Source organism: Varanus komodoensis, unplaced genomic scaffold (genome assembly GCF_004798865.1).
Source record: "Varanus komodoensis strain SLA01 unplaced genomic scaffold, ASM479886v1 scaffold8, whole genome shotgun sequence".
NCBI classification, from domain to species: Eukaryota; Metazoa; Chordata; class Lepidosauria; order Squamata; family Varanidae; genus Varanus; species Varanus komodoensis.
Genome location: NW_025336481.1, coordinates 3,644,074 through 3,660,772, shown reverse-complemented (window position 1 = coordinate 3,660,772; position 16,699 = coordinate 3,644,074). Strand labels below are relative to the sequence as shown.

Genomic DNA, 16,699 nt, shown 5'->3' with positions numbered 1-16,699 from the left:
CCCCCCCCCCCCCCCCCCCCCCGGTCATCTGTGTGTGGGTGTTTGTGTTTGTTTCCTCCCTGACGGATCCCTGAACAACTCTGCCCGCCCGGCACACAGAGGAAGCTACGCTGGGATATGTGAGGAACGCATTCCCGGTCCCGTTTGGCCTGGCCTTTTGGCTTGCTTTGATTGCTAAATTGTGTGAGCTTTTGCTGGGCCCCAGCCTGCATGTTCAGGAGGCCATGGAGTGGTCAGACAACACCTCCCAGCCCACTTTGGCCCAAAGACAAATCGATGCTTTCTGCTCGGGGGTTTGAGGCCCAGGGAGGAGCCCGGAGATCCCTTGGTAGTGGAGAACCCCAAATCAGCAGGAGAGAATACCAGAGATGCCCTTGGCCTTCCTTAGCTCTCTCGGGGGCCAACGTTCCTTAGGAGTCGGGAGCTAGAGAAGTGGGGATATTAAGCCCCAAAGCAGAAAAGGGCTGCCAGCAAGTCCTCCTTTCCCTCTGCGGGTTTCTTCCCCTTCCATCAGCTTTGGCCGGGAAGTCTTAAACCAGCAGAGCAACCCTTGCCCAGGGGAAATGTCGCATGTCGCCTGGATTGCCAGGGGATCGTGGATGCCCCTTTCCTGGAATAAAAAGCAGGTGTTTTGGGAACCGTCCACAGCAGTATCCAGCAAATCACAGCTGGAAACAAGATTCTGGCCCAGCGACCTCTCCGGTCTCACGGTGCCGCTCCCGTGCGGGGTTCGCTCTGTGCAGCTCAGCACCGCTTGGCAGGATAGGCTTGTTGGCAGACCCGTGGGCCGAGCTGGAGGTTTCATGTGGGGCGCCAAGACGGGGCAGGGCCCTTCCTCTGATGGACGTCTCTCTGCCTTTCAGATGGCACGGCGGGAAGGCCACTTCGCATTGGCATCCTGTGCCAGTGGCTGATAAAGCCGTCTTGCAGGCTGGGCCCAGGCGAGGGGTGGGTGCAAGTGAGGATCATGCTTGGCCGTACTCACCCAGCGCCCGACTCGGGTTTCTCTTTCTGCACAGGTGCCCCGCTGCTGTGCAGCCCTGCGGGCATGCTGGACAGGGGCCGATAACAGGGGGGGTCTGCAAACGTATGTCGTGCCATGCTCTTGTCCGCAGCAATTGAAAACGGGGGTATCGGAAGACATACCCCCCACCCCCAACACACACACACCAGTTGTTGCTGTTCTGAACAACACTGGGCACTGCACCCCACTTCCTGCATCCAGATTTTGCCCCCGGCCAAGCAGCCCTGTCACTTGCGTAAAGTAGCATCCAAGCTGCCAGTCCCTGTTGTTTTATGGCAGCCAAGAGGTCCTGCCACGCTCTTCCAAAAACTTCAGGGAAACCCGCAGTGGATAGGCTGTGGTGAAAAGGCCCGTGTGGAGTGAGAGGATGTGGAGGTACAACTCAGAGGTAGCAGAAGCAATATTAAAACTAGATCAAGCTAGATAGTCTGTGTGTTGCCACCGGCTACCTAAGAAGTGAAGGCAACACTGCTTGGGGCTAAATCGCCATTAGGACAACAACCTATTTGCGTGTGTATTTGTATCTGTGCACAGTAGCTGTGGGGAAATCTGATTGGGGCCACGGCTTGGGGTGGGGGAGCCTTTTAACTCCTTTCTCCCCCCCCCAGCTGTGCCCCCAAAAAATCACCCACCAAAAAACAGCTGTGTGCCCAGGCAGGGTAGCTGCAGCTGGCTTTGACAGCCATTTTCAGCTGTGACCAGTCTCTTGGCGGGAGGATTTTGCTGGGACAAAGGCATGTGTTGTGGCAGGCAGTGAAAGCGGTCCCTCCACCCACGTTCTTCACGGTTGCTCTCTAAAAACATGCAAAAGCAGAATGCATGCCATGCACTGTGAAGTTTGGCCCCCGGTTGCTTTTTTCTGGTGCGGCAGAGGGGAAACCAAAATGAATGCAGGGGCCCAGACTTCCAAGGGTCCCTCTCCCCCTTGATGCCCCACAGCTGACCCACAGACCTGCTGGTGCTCCGGCCCCTCTGCTTGGTCGGCTCGTGTTCTTTGCTCGCATTCAATAACTCTTCGTTAAAATACTGTGCACAAAAGCAGGTGCGCCTGATTGTTAAAAAGCAGCAATAATGTGGGCCCGGTGCCAACCAACAGTGGAACGGCAGACCTGTTTCCAGACAGGTAGGGGCTCCCACCTTTGGACAAAAGCACATCAGTGTCTCTGCACAGACGACTCGGGAAGAAGGCGCATGAGGTTTTCTGTAGCAGAGAATGCTTGGGCTCGGATCTGCACAAACGGAGATGCAGAGAGCTGGCCAAACAGACTTCTGCAGCCCAGGTGCGTCCCAGGTGCGTCGGACTGCGTCTTGAGAGGCAGTGATGGGAAATGGAGTCCAACCCACCAGGGAGGTTCCCAGGGTGGGGAAGGCTGTGGCCAGAGGGCCAGTGTTGCAGCCGCGGGGCAGGTCCACGCCATCTTCCTGAGTCTGGGCAACTGCCTCCTTTTGGTTTGCTTGTGGTGACGTCTGTGCTTTCACGCATGCTCTTTCTAAAACCAGTGTCCATCTTCTGAGAAGCCGGGCACTGTTCGTTTGGCGCTTGTTTTTCTTTTTTCCTGCCTTCCTCTTTCACTTGTCCTGAATTCGCTTTCACCTGTGCAATTTCCGAGAGTGTATTGTCCATCTGAACCAACCACCGGGAGAAACCTGGCACCCCATACTAGGAGGGCAATCCACCCTCCGCTGGAGCACCACACCTTCCCCATCCATGTTTGATGACGTTCAAACCATCCCGTCATTGGGCAGTTTCCGAATGCTGCTGGGCCACAAGAAATTAGTTGAATTCATTCATGGGTTCGTTAGGCTTAATTCGCCCAAAGAACCCCAAGGAAGCGCCTGGCACACCCCCGGCCCTATTCTGACCTTAATCCCCCCTCCCCATGGCTCTGTCCAGGAGATCTCACTGCCCGCCTCCCCATGGGTTCCCTCGAAGGCTCTGGGTGTCTTGGGAGCTTGGTGGACCCATCTGCCCCCGAACATGTGGGTGGAACGGCCCAGGAGCCTTCATCCCCGCTCTCCCTCATGCAGTTCTGAGGGGGGGGGGCAGTTTAAGAGGCCCATCTTGCATCTGCATCCTCCTGAGCAGGCTGGGGAAGGATCCCTGCACAGAGGCAGGAGGGGAGACCCCCCCCCCACCCATGGTTCCTCCCCGGGAAGTCTTCGCCCACGGCCAGAAGTCGGTGTGGTTTGTTCAGATGAGAACAGCGATGCGCTCTTGGGGGTGTTTCCTCTTTGGTGGCGGGGAGGGGACGGCGGTCGCTGGCAAGCAGTTAACGTGTCTCAAATCTCCCCCTGGTCACTAGGGCAGCGCTGGCCTCCGCCCACCAGTGCCACCCCCTCCCCAAGACCCTCAGCGTGCTGAAGAACACCCCCCAGGTCCGGGGCATGCACACCATCATCCGGTGAGTCCACCGCCACAGCCCTCCCCTGCGTCTTGCCTTCTCCCCCTCCTGGGCTGGGATGTAGGAAAACGGTTGCTCTGCCTGTTAATTGCATTTATATTTTGCCCTTTTATTTCTTGCAAGGGGCCCAAGGCAGCTTACATATATATTTATTAGATTTATACCTGCCCTTTTTCTTTTTTAAAGAATTCAGGGCAGCTTGCAACATTCTCCGCCTGCTGTTCTCAGTCTTACCCCACAACAACAGCCCTGTAAGGTAGGCTGGGCTGAGAGTCTGTCACTGGCCCAGAGTCCCCAAGTTGGCTCCATGACTGAGCAGGGGCTGGAACCCAGATCGCCTGAGCCTCAGACCTATACTCTTAATCAATACACCACATATAATCCTCCTCTCCATTTTATTTATTTTATGTTTGTTTAAAACTTATTTAGACTGTCACTAGAGCTGGGGGCTCACCAAATCCATCCCAGCTGATGTGGCAGCGGCAGAAGCTCCAGAGGGACTTGGGCCGAAATGGGGGTGCCACAGAAGTAGGGGGACTCCGCTGGTCCTGGAGTGAGCAGCCAAGTCCCCTTCTCTGTAGATAAACAGCACAGATCTCCATCCCTCTCTGTGAACGGAGGAGGGCAGCAAAGGGGTGCAGGACAGTGACTTCAGTGGTAGTGGCCCCTAGCCACTGGTGTCACCCGGCGGGTGGTGGGCCCCACCATGTGCTCCAAAAGCAATCCACCTTAAAGGATCGAACGCCAGAAGTGCAGCGCATGCTTTGGATTCAGGAAGCCTCAGACCCCATCCCTGGTGTGAGGAGACGCTCATTCTTCTTCAGGACCACAGCGCCACGCTGCCTTCTCTCAGCCACACAACAGACCAGGCCGTCCACGTCTCCATGCAGGGCGCTGATTCTTCTCCCCTGCTGCTCTTCCCTTTTAGGGACAAAGAGACGAGCCGGGATGAGTTCATCTTCTACTCCAAGCGGCTGATGCGCCTTCTGATTGAACATGCCTTGTCCTTTCTGCCTTTTCAGGTAGGTTGTTAATCATTCCCATCTCTTCAGGCGATTTTCATGGACTGTTGTGACAGGGCTGCAAAGGGGGTTAGGAACACAGAAGATAGAAACAGAGCTGTTCCGAAGGGGTCTCCCAGGCCATCTAGTCTGACCCCCGGCTCCAGCCGGCTCCGCTCATGACATGCGCACCATGGGCATGTCCAGCCTGTCCTTGAACACCCGCACCGATGGGGCCTCAGCCACCTCCCGTGGAAGCCCATTCCACGCCCTCGGGGTCCTGACTGTCAGGAAGTGCTTCCTGGCATCTAAATGGAACCTGGGTTCCCTGAGCTTTGCTGTGTTGGAACGCATCCTGCCTTCCTCTGCAGGGGAGAACAAGTCTCGACCCACCTCCGTGTGGCACCCTCTCACATACCTGTATGTCGCCAACATATCCCCTCAGAGTCTCCTCTTCTCCAGGCTGAAGAGACCCAGTTCCCTCCGTCTTGCCTCATACGGCATCCTCTGCAAACCGGCCACCAACCTTGTGGCCCTACGCTGCACTGACTCTACCCTGGCTAAATCCTTCCTGTAATGAGGGGCCCAAAACTTCAATTTCAAAGGATTCCTTTGTGTTTCCTGATTGTCCCGGATTGTTTATAGTACCTGGATAAGAAGCATTGCCCTCACTCTCAATAGACTTTGTTTGCCCTTAGTCGCGTTAGCAAACAGCCCTCTCTGATTGGTTTGGTAATGTCAGGTGATCACATCCAGTATGTAGTCCCTGATTGGTTGGGATGACTTGAAGAGTGAAATGCAGGGCAAGCAGCCTGCGGCTTGGTGGGCTTGCAGGTGGCTGGAACAGCAGCAAATGGCTCTGGAAAAGGCCAGTGCAGTGGCTTTTGGGGGACAAGGCTCAGCCCACCTGGAACAGTTGATCACAGCTCATTGGGAAGGCTGGCTGGGGGTGATGGCAGTTGTAGTCCGACAGATCTAGAGGCCATCACGCTGGGGAAAACAGCTACGTATACTCTGGGACTCTGGAGATCTGGGTTCTAGTCCCAACTCAGACATGGAGCTCACCGGGTGTCTTTTGGTGAGGCCTAGACGTTCAGAGTGACCTACCTCACAGGGTTGTTTTTGTGAGGATAAATGCAGAGGCAGAGACCCTTGGGTTCCTTGCAAGGGGAGGAAAGGCAGGCAACAACATCCAAGTTTTTGCCCCCTCAAAATGAGACATTTCCCATCAGCCAGGAGCAGGTGCAGTATCGCCCTGTCCCGGTTTGGGGCTTCCCCCTTCTCTGTCTCTGCGTCCTCCATCTTTTGTTCAAATGCCTTCCTAATTCTCATGCCTCTTTTCTGTCTGCCCCTTTCCAGAGCTGCACAGTACAGACCCCGCAGGGCCAGGACTACGAAGGTCAGGCTTACAGTGGGAAGCAAGTAAGTCCAACCAGCCAGGCTCCCCAAAGCATGTTTTGGACAAATGGGCCAAGTTTTGCAGAGCGGATGCAGCCTTGCATGGCATCAGTGGGCGAAACTGAGCACTGTGGCAGCCACTGAAAGAACCTGATTTTAGCACAGCTCTGAATCGTTAAGTGAGCAATGTGTGCACCTTGTTTTACAAATGGGGTGATGATTGCAAACCATCTGCCTGTTCCGAATTCAGATGTTACATGCAAATCAGACACAACAAAACCAGTCCCCTGGAAGCAAGCTGTTGTGGCGAGCAAACATGCAAAATAACGAAGGCTTTGTTTTGGCTCTTAAAAGCCAGCCAAGTTGGTTACTGGCAAACCTCTGTAGGTAAACCGTTCAGGGGCCATCACAGCTAAAGCCCTGTTAAACCCTTCAAGCCATTGTAAGCTGGGATTCTTAAGAGATAATAACAGAGGGAATGCACGCCACTTCAAAATTTTTGGAAGTAAAAATTATGCTTTGACTCACACGCACACATACGGATTTTGTGTACAGTGTGTGATCCGTCACTATCTTACAGATGTGTCTTTGAAATGGCTTTCTCACCACCTCACTTTTCTGACCTTTATCTCTGTATTTAGGTGAGTCTAAGAGGCGTGCATGTCGTAGGGGGTGGGTTATGATGAGCAGGTTCTTTTCAGTCGTACCAGATTCAGTCTGAACACACCCAAAATGGAAAGAACAGCCCCGGTTTCCACAGAAAAGGGAAAGTCCAAGCGTGGTGCACAGAGACTAAAGGAAACTTCCCCACCACAGTGTCCTCCAAATTTCTTTTGAAAATACAGCTCCTATAATCCTGGATTGTTGGTTTGCTGGCTGGGGATGAGGGGAGGGGTAATCCAGGGAGCAGCAAGAAGGGAAGGCGTTTACATGTCAAAAAACAAAAGAAGAAAATAGTTCTCAGGCAGCTGACTTTTTTTTAAATTCTGCCCAATGCACAAAAGATACTTCAGAAAGATCTTTCTTTCTTCAGAAACTTCAGTTAAAATTCCAACAGAAAGTATTATTAATATTTTATAATGCTCCCAAGATACTCAAGATATATGAGAAGTTACATTAACTAACGTTGCTCACTGAATGCACAGGATTTGTTGAAAATCCAGCCATATTTACAGATTTTAGGAGTGTTTTAGGCCTGTAAGGGTAAAGTTCAATGCACATTTAGACAGAAAACATGACCAGCTGGGAAGTGTAGGCCTTTTTCTTTCTGAATTTGCACAGAATTGTGTCCTTAATAATGTTTTGCAGTGATGTACTGGTTTTATTTCAGGTTGTTTGATAAACAGCCTTTCAGGCACTTGAGAATTTATTTTCTCTTATGTGGGATTACATTTCCCAAAACAAAATCAGAAAAGAAGAATGACTCTGTGGGATCAGGGCTGTCCACTCCTTAACCATTTTTCTAACTGATTAATTGCCTGACTTACTTTAGCAAAGCTTAATTAACCAATTAACTGTGTCTACAGTGGGTGACATCTCAATAAAGGCTCCTTTTTCTAGGACGCTGAAGCAAACCTTGTGATCCAAGGACAACTGAGAGATGAGCTTCCTTTGGGCTCTCTTGATGGTTGTTTGTGTTAGCATGCGTTTGATTTTGGTTTTTAACTTTTCCTTGAGACTGTTTGAAAAGGGCTTAAATTTCAGGTATTGTGAAGGAAAATGCAAAGAAAAGAAAAACTTTATGGGCAAAGCAAATGCTAGGAAGCAGGGGACTGGAGTTTCCCCTGCCACCCAGCTCCATTTAGAGGTCAGATTCAACTGCAAATTCCAGGCTCCCCAGCAAGAAATAACCTTCTTGCGCCAATTCAGGGGCACTACTTCCACCTAATGAGAGAAGGAGGGGGCTTTCCTGTCTCTGGCAAGCCCCTCTACCCCCAATTTCAGTTGCTCCACTCCTTCTCAGGGTATTTATTTATTTATTTATTTATTTATTTATTTATTTATTTATTTAAAACATTTTTATGCTGCCCCCATCGCAACGAAGCCTCGGGCAGCTCACGACAGAAACAAGGTGGAAGGCTTCTCTGGCAGAAAAGGAAAGGGAACTGGCAATTGTTTGCGTCACGGATGAATCCCATTTTAGCTGGGGATTTTTGCTCCCCAACAGGAAATTGACCAGACAAAAGCATTCCAGTGAGTCTACAGAATTTAACCTGTCGTCTACACAAGACAGACCAAGTCAGTTGGAGTTCATAAAGGACCCAATGATAATCCTTGACCTGCTGAGTCAGTTCTTTTTTAATCTTCTCTCTCTCTCTCTCTCTCTCTCTCTCTCTCTCTCTCTCTCTCTCTCTCTCTCTCTCTCTCTCTTTATTTATTTATTTAAAACATTTCTATGCCACCCCATCGCAATAAACCCTCGGGGCGGCTCACAAAACATCAATAAATAACAATACAATAAAACCCCAGTGCAATAAAACCTCAGTGCATTCTCGGCTAAAAATTAAAAAACAAACAAACCCCTAGTTAAATAAATAAATTAACAATTAAAATAAGTTTTAAATAAAAAGGTCTTAGCCTAAATGTGATTTCCCTGGTGACGGTTTGTCTCCGGCATCGGGGACAGGGCGCATCCCCACAGCCTGAAAGCAGGAGTGATGGGAGAGAAGCAGACGGCGCTTGCGGAACAGGCGGGGGTGCGGGTTCCAGTTTGCGGCTTGTCTTCCAGATTACTGGCGTGTCCATTTTGCGGGCCGGGGAGACCATGGAGCCTGCGCTGCGTGCCGTCTGCAAAGACGTCCGGATTGGCACCATCCTTATCCAGACGAACCGCTACACGGGCGAGCCAGAGGTGGGGAAGCCTGGCCGGGGCGGCACACGCGTTTGGGGCCCTTCACCAGCTCGGGAGAGATACCCCAAATGCTGCCCAGTCGCTCTGACCCTGTGCCCTTCCGTGGCAGACACGGTTTCTGAGACGGAGGGTGGGATGCGAACAGATGCATTTGCGTTGTTGCCAGAGGCCGAGCAGGGCTGGGGAGAGGCATGGGCCAGTCAGGGGGGCCCAACCTTCCCCAGGCGAAGTGCGTACAGGAAAGGCCAAAATCCGAGCCAAACAAATCAGAGGGGCCCAGTGCGGTTTAATGGGTACTGAATGATCCGGGCCGTTTCCTGGCCCTATTCCTGGTCCTCCATTTCCGCGGAGAAGGCGGCTTCCTTGTGATGGGATTGTGAGGAGTGGGCAGGGCAGCTTCGAGGGGCCGGTTCGCTCCCCGCCGGCCATTCCGAACGAGCCGTTTCCTCCTCTGTGCCTCCCCCAGCTACACTACCTGCGGCTTCCCAAGGACATCAGCGAAGATCACGTGATCCTGATGGACTGCACGGTCTCCACGGGAGCGGCGGCCATGATGGCCGTGCGGGTGCTGCTGGTAAGGGCAGAGAAGAGTGCCCCCCTCTCCTCCCCGACTGCAGGAGTCGAGCGAAGCCTCGGCAGGGAACGGGCTCGGCTGGAAAGCCGGGGAGGACCCGCCCCCGTTTTCCCCACTAAACCAGGGACTGTGTGGGGACCTGGAGAGGGTCCCCGTCAGGACAAGAAGACAGGCAGGGCCATATGTGGGGCTTCTCCGGGCCTCCAAACAGAGCTGGCTGCCTGTCAGTCCCGCCCAGCCCTGTCCTCCAGGGGTGCTTTAAGCTAAAATCTGCAGGCGTTTCGATGCTGTGAACGGCGAGGCAGCTGTTCTTGGCGTGTGTTCCAAGGTGGGATTGCACAGGCTCTGGGTGGGGACGGTGACAGCTGGGAAACGGGGAGTGTGGGACTTGAGTGTGGGCGGAGGAGGGAGGGCCCGTCCTGGGACGGTCACCCCCAGGTGCTCGGACAGGCGATGGGAACAGACGGAGCTTGGAAAAGAGGGAGGGGACGAAGAGGAGGAAGCCAGCCCTTGGCCTGCCGTGACGGACCGTGGGGATGGGTGGCTACCCGGTTATTGGGCTCGCAGAGACCAAAGAGGTTAGCCTTTCTTTGGCAGGCCCACCCAGAGGGGTGGAACCCGGCATTGCTGAAAAGGAGGGTTTGGGGAGATCGCTTCTGGTTTGGGTTCCACAGAGCACTGTGTATGCTCAGAGGCTAGTCTTCCAGGGGGTGTAGCCTGCTAGTTGTGAACTGAGCTATTTTGCAAAGAAACTATCTGTTGTTTTGAAACAAATAAGGGGGAAACTTGCTCCTTCTGCCTTTCATGTTTATTAGCCAATGTTGGTATGATTTAAGGTGCTTCAGTCGATTTATACCGCTCTTTGGGATTGTTTTATGCTAAAAACCGGTAATAAAGAGGAAATAAAATGAATAAGCAAAAGGCCATGTCAGGGCCGAACAAGACGCTGAAATTCCCTTCCTTCTCTTAGGACCACGATGTCCCCGAGGATAAAATCTTTCTTTTGTCGCTGTTGATGGCTGAGATGGGGGTCCACTCTGTGGCTTACGCCTTCCCGCAAGTGAAGATCATCACCACGGCGGTGGACAAGAAAGTGAATGACCTCTTCCGTATTATCCCGGGCATCGGTGAGTGACCTGGCTTAGAAGGCCTGACCAGCAGGTGCTGGCGAAGCACTGAAGGGTCTGCAGTGCCCGGTCCCTGGGGAAGGTTGCGCTTGTGTGACCGCTGGTGTTACTTGCTCACGCACAGTTCCTGAACGTTATTTTGCATTGCATTGACCCAGGTACTAGGGACTTGTTTGCTTGTGCTGAGCTACGCATAAATCTTGGTTTCCTCCGGACATGCCATTGTTCTAGATGCAGGCAGCTTTATCTGGGCTAAGTGTTCAAGAGCCAAGAGCACGAGACTGGGATGCAAGCACTCTGGGTTCCAGTCCCCGCTCAGCCATGGGGCCGACTGGGTGTCACAGACGCTCAGCCCAACCTCCCTCACGGGGTTGTTGTCATGAGGATAAGATGGAAAACAGTGGAGGAGAATGATGTAAGCCACTTTGAGCTTGTAAGGGGGGAAAAGCGGGATATAAATCTAATAAAAATAAATAAAGACCATCCCAAAGCTGGTTTTACCCAGGAAACACTACTTGTTAGATGCTGCTACATGAATCCACTAGCTGCAAGGTTACAAACCTGGCTGAAGGATCTTAGCATTTTTTCTGGTGAGGGAAAACACAGTAGCTTTTGCCAAGAATTGGGTACTCACCATGCAGTATCTTCCTGCAAATGCCTCACTCAGCTTCCTCACGGCCTGCCTCCTGCTCCCTTCTAGGAAATTTTGGGGACCGTTACTTTGGCACAGATGCGCCTCCTGACTGGAGCGATGAGGAAGACATCCTGGACTCGTAGCAAACTCCTCTTTCTAAAGGAACCACTGTGAAGGAAGAGCAGCCCCTGCACCCTCACTGGACCCTCTTCTTCAAGCAGTGCCCAAACATTTGCAAAAGCATGTTTGGCCTGCGGCCTAGCTGTTTTTCCTTAGGCATCTTGCATCGGAGACAGAAAACATATTTTTTAGGGAATGGGGAGGGAGCGGGGAAGGAACCTCACTGTCCTTTTATGTGTTCATGAGTGTTTCTGAGTCTAGAGGCAGTTTATTTTAATTTAAAAGATGGAATATAACTTATTTTATTAAACATAATGTTTTGGCTAAGTCTCAAGTATGTGACAATTCATGCCAATCTTGCCTAACCCAGTTGTGCATCCGGCTTCCAGTAAAGTACCACATTTTCACCAGCTGAAGCTGTACAAAGCCACAGAAATTTCTGTGGCAGGATGAGTGCCTTTTTTAATGCCAGTGGCAGAAAACTAGGACGTGACTTGGACCACAATTTCTTTAAAATTTCTGCTTCAGTTTGGAAAGAAACTGCAGAGTTTCTAGTTGTCATGAAAATGTATGCTGTGTTTTGCGAAGCTATTGGTCATCTGGGCAAAATGTCCATGAACCAGCAGGGCTACAAAGCCTATATGTATATATAATCAAGATTCAAAAGCTTTGATTTGAAGATTGTTACCCTGGTTGCTGTTTTCCTATTGTTTTTCTGAGATCACCCGTGCACACACCCATCCCGCCCACACGGAGAAGCCTTCTCGCTTTCTGCATGGTGTGCAAACTATTTTTCGAGACACTCCTTTGCATGGTGACATGTTTGCTGTGCTTTGCAGGCCATTCTGGAGCGTGTTCTGCAGAGGGGTGGACCGCGGGCTTGGACTGGATCGGCTTTATCTACTGCCAGGAACGTAAGAGCATAAGCAAGGCCATGCTGGATCAAGCCCAGGGTCCGTCCAGCCCAGCACTCTGTGCTCAGAGCAGCAACCCAGCTGCCCCAGGATCCCTCCAGCAGGATGGGGGCAAGACCCCCTCCTGCCCAAGCCCCTCAGCAGCTGGCGTGTGCAGGCAGGCCGCCTCTGGTGAAGGAGGGAGCACGTGGCCAGCAAGGCTAGTGGCCACAGAGATCCTCCTCTTCCATGATAAGTCCAGTCCCCTTTTAAAGCCATCTAGACTGGCAGCCAACACCACTTCCTGTGGCAGCGAATTCCATAGTTTAACTGTACATTGTGTGTAGAACTTTTCCTTTCCTAACCACCCCCCCGCAATCTGCTTCATGGAATCACCCTGCATTCAAGCGTTATGTCTCCCTCTCCACTCTTCCCATGCCACGCATCATTTTGAACACCTCTCCTGCCCCCCACCCTCAAACTCCATCCGCTGGGCACTGCTGCAAAACCACGATGGAGCTGAGATAGACTTACTTACTTATTACTTATTTAGAGCATGTGTATGCTGTCCCATCGCATAGCCTCGGGACAGCTTACATAAATAAAATAAAACATGTTGTTGTTGTTAGTCGCAAAGTCGTGTCCAACCCATCGAGACCCCATGGACAACATTCCTCCAGGCCTTCCTGTCCCCCACCATCCCCCAGAGCCCGCCCAAGCTCACGCCGACTGCTTCAGTGACCCCATCCAGCCACCTCATCCTCTGCCATCCTCTTCTTCTTTTGCCATTTATTGTTCCCAGCATCAGGCTCTTCTCCAGTGAGTCCTTCCTTCTCATGAGGTGGCCAAAGTATTTGAGTTTCATCTTCAGTTTTTGGCCTTCTAAAGAGCTGTCAGGGTTGATCTCCTCTAGGACTGACCGGTTTGATCGTCTTGCAGTCCAAGGGACTCACAGGAGTCTCCTCCAGCACCACAGTTCAAAGGCCTCAGTTCTTCGGTGCTCAGCCTTCCTTATGGTCCAGCTTTCACAGCCATACATTGCAACTGGGAAAACCATAGCCTTGACTATACGCACTTTTGTTGGCAGGGTGATGTCTCTGCTTTTTAGTATGCTGTCTAGATTTGCCATAGCTTTCCTCCCCAGGAGCAAGCATCTTTTAATTTCTTGGCTGCAGTCCCCATCTGCCTTATCATGGCGAAGGGGTTTTGCGTAGCTCAATGAAGCTATGAGCCATGCCATGCAGGGTCACCCAAGACGGACAGGTCATAGCAGAGAGCTCTGACAAAACGTGATCCACTGGAGAAGGAAATGGCAACCCAGTCCAGTATCTTTGCTGTGAAAACCCCATGGACAGTACCAAAATAAAACATAATACAGATAAAATCCAGATTCTCCCTGGCTGCATATTAAAACCTATAAACTGATATTAAAAGTTATTAAAATATCATTGAAATAAAAAGGTCTTAGCCTGGTGCTGAAAAACAAATAACGACGGCGCCAGGCGGACCTCATTCCATAGGTGGGGCGCCACCGCTGAGAAAGCCCTCCTCCGGGTACTTTGCCTCCTAATGTCTTTCTCGGAGGGTTCCCACATCAGTGCATCAGCAGCTGGTTTCACACGCTTGCCAGGGAAAGGAAGCCCACGTACCTTCGTTTCCCTGCACGAGCTGGTAATGGACTGCGCGATTAGTCCGATTTCTCTGAGCCGGCCAGGGCACGGCAGGGCTGGCTTCCAAGCCATGGCTTCCTTTTGGCGTCTGGGGTGGGTTGGAAGCCAGCCCTTGCGACACAGTTCCCCGATGCGGCAAGCCCTGCGCCGGGAAGGCGGGCGGGCACATTGCATGGCACATGAGGGAAGACAGAAAGGAAGCCGTGGCAGCATCTTGTCCTTGGTGATTGTGTGACCCTGACCAGTGTCTCTGAGCTCCAGGAATCGGTTTCCTGCACCAGAGCTGGCTTCACAAGCCCTTTCACGCAAAACGCCACTCCTGGTTTTACCATGAGCATCATTTGCAGCAAATGCAGTGGAGAAGAGCAGGGATGCTTGTCAGCATGAGTTGATCAGGAGTCAGAAACCCTGGGAAACCTCTGTTAGCATCTACCAGCGGATTCTGATGTCACCTTTACCCCCCTGCTACGTTCTTGCAAGATGCTGTAGGGAGCAGGTGGGTTAAAAAGTTTGCAGATGTTCGTGAGATCAAGTCCCAGCATTCCTGGCCCCTGGCCACGCTGCTGGGGCTTCTGGGACCCAAGTCCAAAACATCTGGAGAGGTACCATCTGTAGGGCTGCAGCATTCCCACGGGGATGCACATTTTATTTATTTATTTATTTATTAAGACATTTATATGCCGCCCCATTTGCCGAAGCCTCGGGGCGGCTCATTACCAAGGAAGGCTGATTATGTTCTTAGCCCTCTGCCCCTCTGTGCCTGCTGATCTCTGCATGGGAGCTACTTGATAAGCTTGAAAGACCCCCAGGGTTCCTGGGGACCGTCTGCAGCAACCTGTGGACGTGGCCATTTTATCCTGCAAGATGAGGGGTGAGTTGAGAGCATATGGGCTTGCCTGCGACAGTTGTCCCCCCCTTAGCCCACCTCAAATTCTCGGATAATGCTGGATGCAGGGACAGGAAGAGGCTTCCCATCTGGTTAAAAAATTGCGGTGTTGCATTTATAGCCTGCCTTTTCCCCCTTTAAAGAAACCCGAGGTGGCTTCCGTAGTCCTTCCTTGTCTCTACATTATCTGAGGTCAGGCTGAGAGGCAGTGTCTGGCCCAAGTCACCCAGTGAACATCACTGAGGACTAGAGCCTTGATTGCCAAAGGCCCAGTCAAGCACTCTAATCACTACCCCACCCAAAAAGTCTTCTGATCCATGTGCTGCCCCTCTACCTGCACCATGAGCAAGCCAGCTGTAGCCTTCTGGGTTGGGGGGGGGGTGGTTGCTTGAATTGCTAAATGTTGTTCTGACTTGGACGCATATAAGTAACTTGGCATCCTGTTGAAAAAATCTGCTGAATTGCATTGCAAGTAGAGAAAGAAACTATCCTGGAGTATATGCAAAAATGTGGAAATACTTTTTTCATCAAGGTATGTTGGGGAGGAAATGTGTTTCTGACTGGTTCTCCAAAGTTTCCCGTTGCTGCCACAGCTGGTCGAGCAAATGCGTAGCGTGCCTTTCCACTGAGCGGTGGTCCAGGCATCTCACAGCAGCAGTAAAATGCCAAGAAAAATACGATGTAATGATAATAAGAAGAAGGTTGGGGTTGCTTAAGAGCACAGGAAGAACCTTGCTAGGATGTCCATCGAACCCTGTCTGTCTGTCTGTCTGTCTGTCTATTTATTTATTTAAAGTTTTTATATGCTGTCCCCATTGCTACACAGCCTCGGGATGGCTCACAACACACATAAATAAAACAAATAGAATTACAATTACAATTAAAACTTGGAAACACACTGGCTGCATAATTAAAACTATAAATATTAAAGATTATTAAAATACTGTTTGAATAAAAAGGTCTTGGCCTGGCGCCGAAAAACAAATAACGACGGCGTCAGGTAGACCTCTCTGGGGAGCGCATTCCACAGATGGGGCGCCACCACAGAGAAGGCCTTCCTCCGTGTCTTCTGGCCACAGGATCCCACAAGCGGTTCAGGAGTGCAGCACCACCCTCAAGCCCATGTTCCCCAGCGACTGGTGCCCCCAGGCATACTGCTGCTGATACTGGGGACAGCCTCTAGCCATCAGGCCTCGTAGCCTCGGATTGCATCCTTCTGCACGATGGGTCCAGGCTCCTTTTCAAGTCACGCCGATGGCTGGCCGCTCCGTCTTTTGTGGATGCCCCTTATCTGCTGTGTGACGCCCTTCCCTGGATCTGTTCTTAATCTCTCAGCCATCATCTTCACGGGAGGAACCCTGTTGTGATCTGATATGAGAGAGGGGAAGAAAGCCCGCCCTCCCCACTTCGGCTCTCTCCCCACTTTCCACTGCAGGACAAACCGCGCCACGCTTCAAAAAGCTTTCCCCTGCAATATGGCCGGGGGGGGGGGGGGGGTGTGGGGGGAATCTTCCCACAGCCTTGCAGTGCAAAACCTTTTCGGCAGAGAGACCGATGCTCACACTCCCTGTGTGTTCAGCATCAGCTCCTCCTCTGAGTGCGACCGTGTGCATCGCGGTCTCCTTCACACCTTTCACAGTTTACATTCGTAGCAAAACTAGTGGTGGCAGTTACCCAACCATCTCGGAAAAAGTGTGTGGGTGGACGTATAACCCATTTCTGGCCAAAGGCACCAAGCACACCTTGCTGGGGACCTGTCCTTCCTCCAACCAGTGACCGGAAAACCCAACGCACTGAGTGAGAACCGAGTGCATCACAAAGATACCGATCTCGGAGCCCAGCAGGCCTGGTCTCTTCTATCTATAGCTCAGAAAGAGAAAGCGAGAGTGAGAGAGTGTGTCAGGTGAGCGACTTTAAGCAACCCTTGGTAAGCAAGTCCCTTGGTAAGATTTTTTTTGTGTGGTGGGCATCCCTGTTGTGTAAGACAGTGGTGTGTCTCACTCTTGCTTGGATCCAGGAGGAGGTGCTGAGCATGGCAGAAAAGGGTTGCCAAGCCAAGGTCCCGCAGCTGTCATCCGAAAGAGGAAGCCCTGGTGCGGGCGACAGTGGGGTCTCTCAA

At 51.8% G+C, this 16,699-nt stretch overlaps 1 protein-coding gene across 5 annotated transcripts in view; it reads left to right on the top strand.

Annotated features, from left to right (window-relative positions):
- UCKL1 (uridine-cytidine kinase 1 like 1) overlaps positions 1–15,204 on the top strand; it is a 58,006-nt gene extending 42,802 nt beyond the window's left edge. For 2 of the 5 annotated variants that reach the window (XM_044454825.1, XM_044454823.1), the window contains exons 8-15: positions 100–119; positions 3,328–3,426; positions 4,355–4,448; positions 5,787–5,849; positions 8,554–8,676; positions 9,143–9,250; positions 10,221–10,377; positions 11,078–11,458. In XM_044454825.1, the coding sequence (XP_044310760.1) occupies positions 100–119; positions 3,328–3,426; positions 4,355–4,448; positions 5,787–5,849; positions 8,554–8,676; positions 9,143–9,250; positions 10,221–10,377; positions 11,078–11,154 (741 nt within the window). In that variant the 3' untranslated portion in view covers positions 11,155–11,458. Of the gene's footprint in view, positions 1–99; positions 2,221–3,327; positions 3,427–4,354; positions 4,449–5,786; positions 5,850–6,405; positions 6,467–8,553; positions 8,677–8,906; positions 8,910–9,142; positions 9,251–10,220; positions 10,378–11,077; positions 11,459–15,193 lie in introns of those variants that run through there. The other 3 variants (XM_044454824.1, XM_044454826.1, XR_006417069.1) reach the window with 3 other exon arrangements.
- Positions 15,205–16,699: the final 1,495 nt, after the last annotated feature.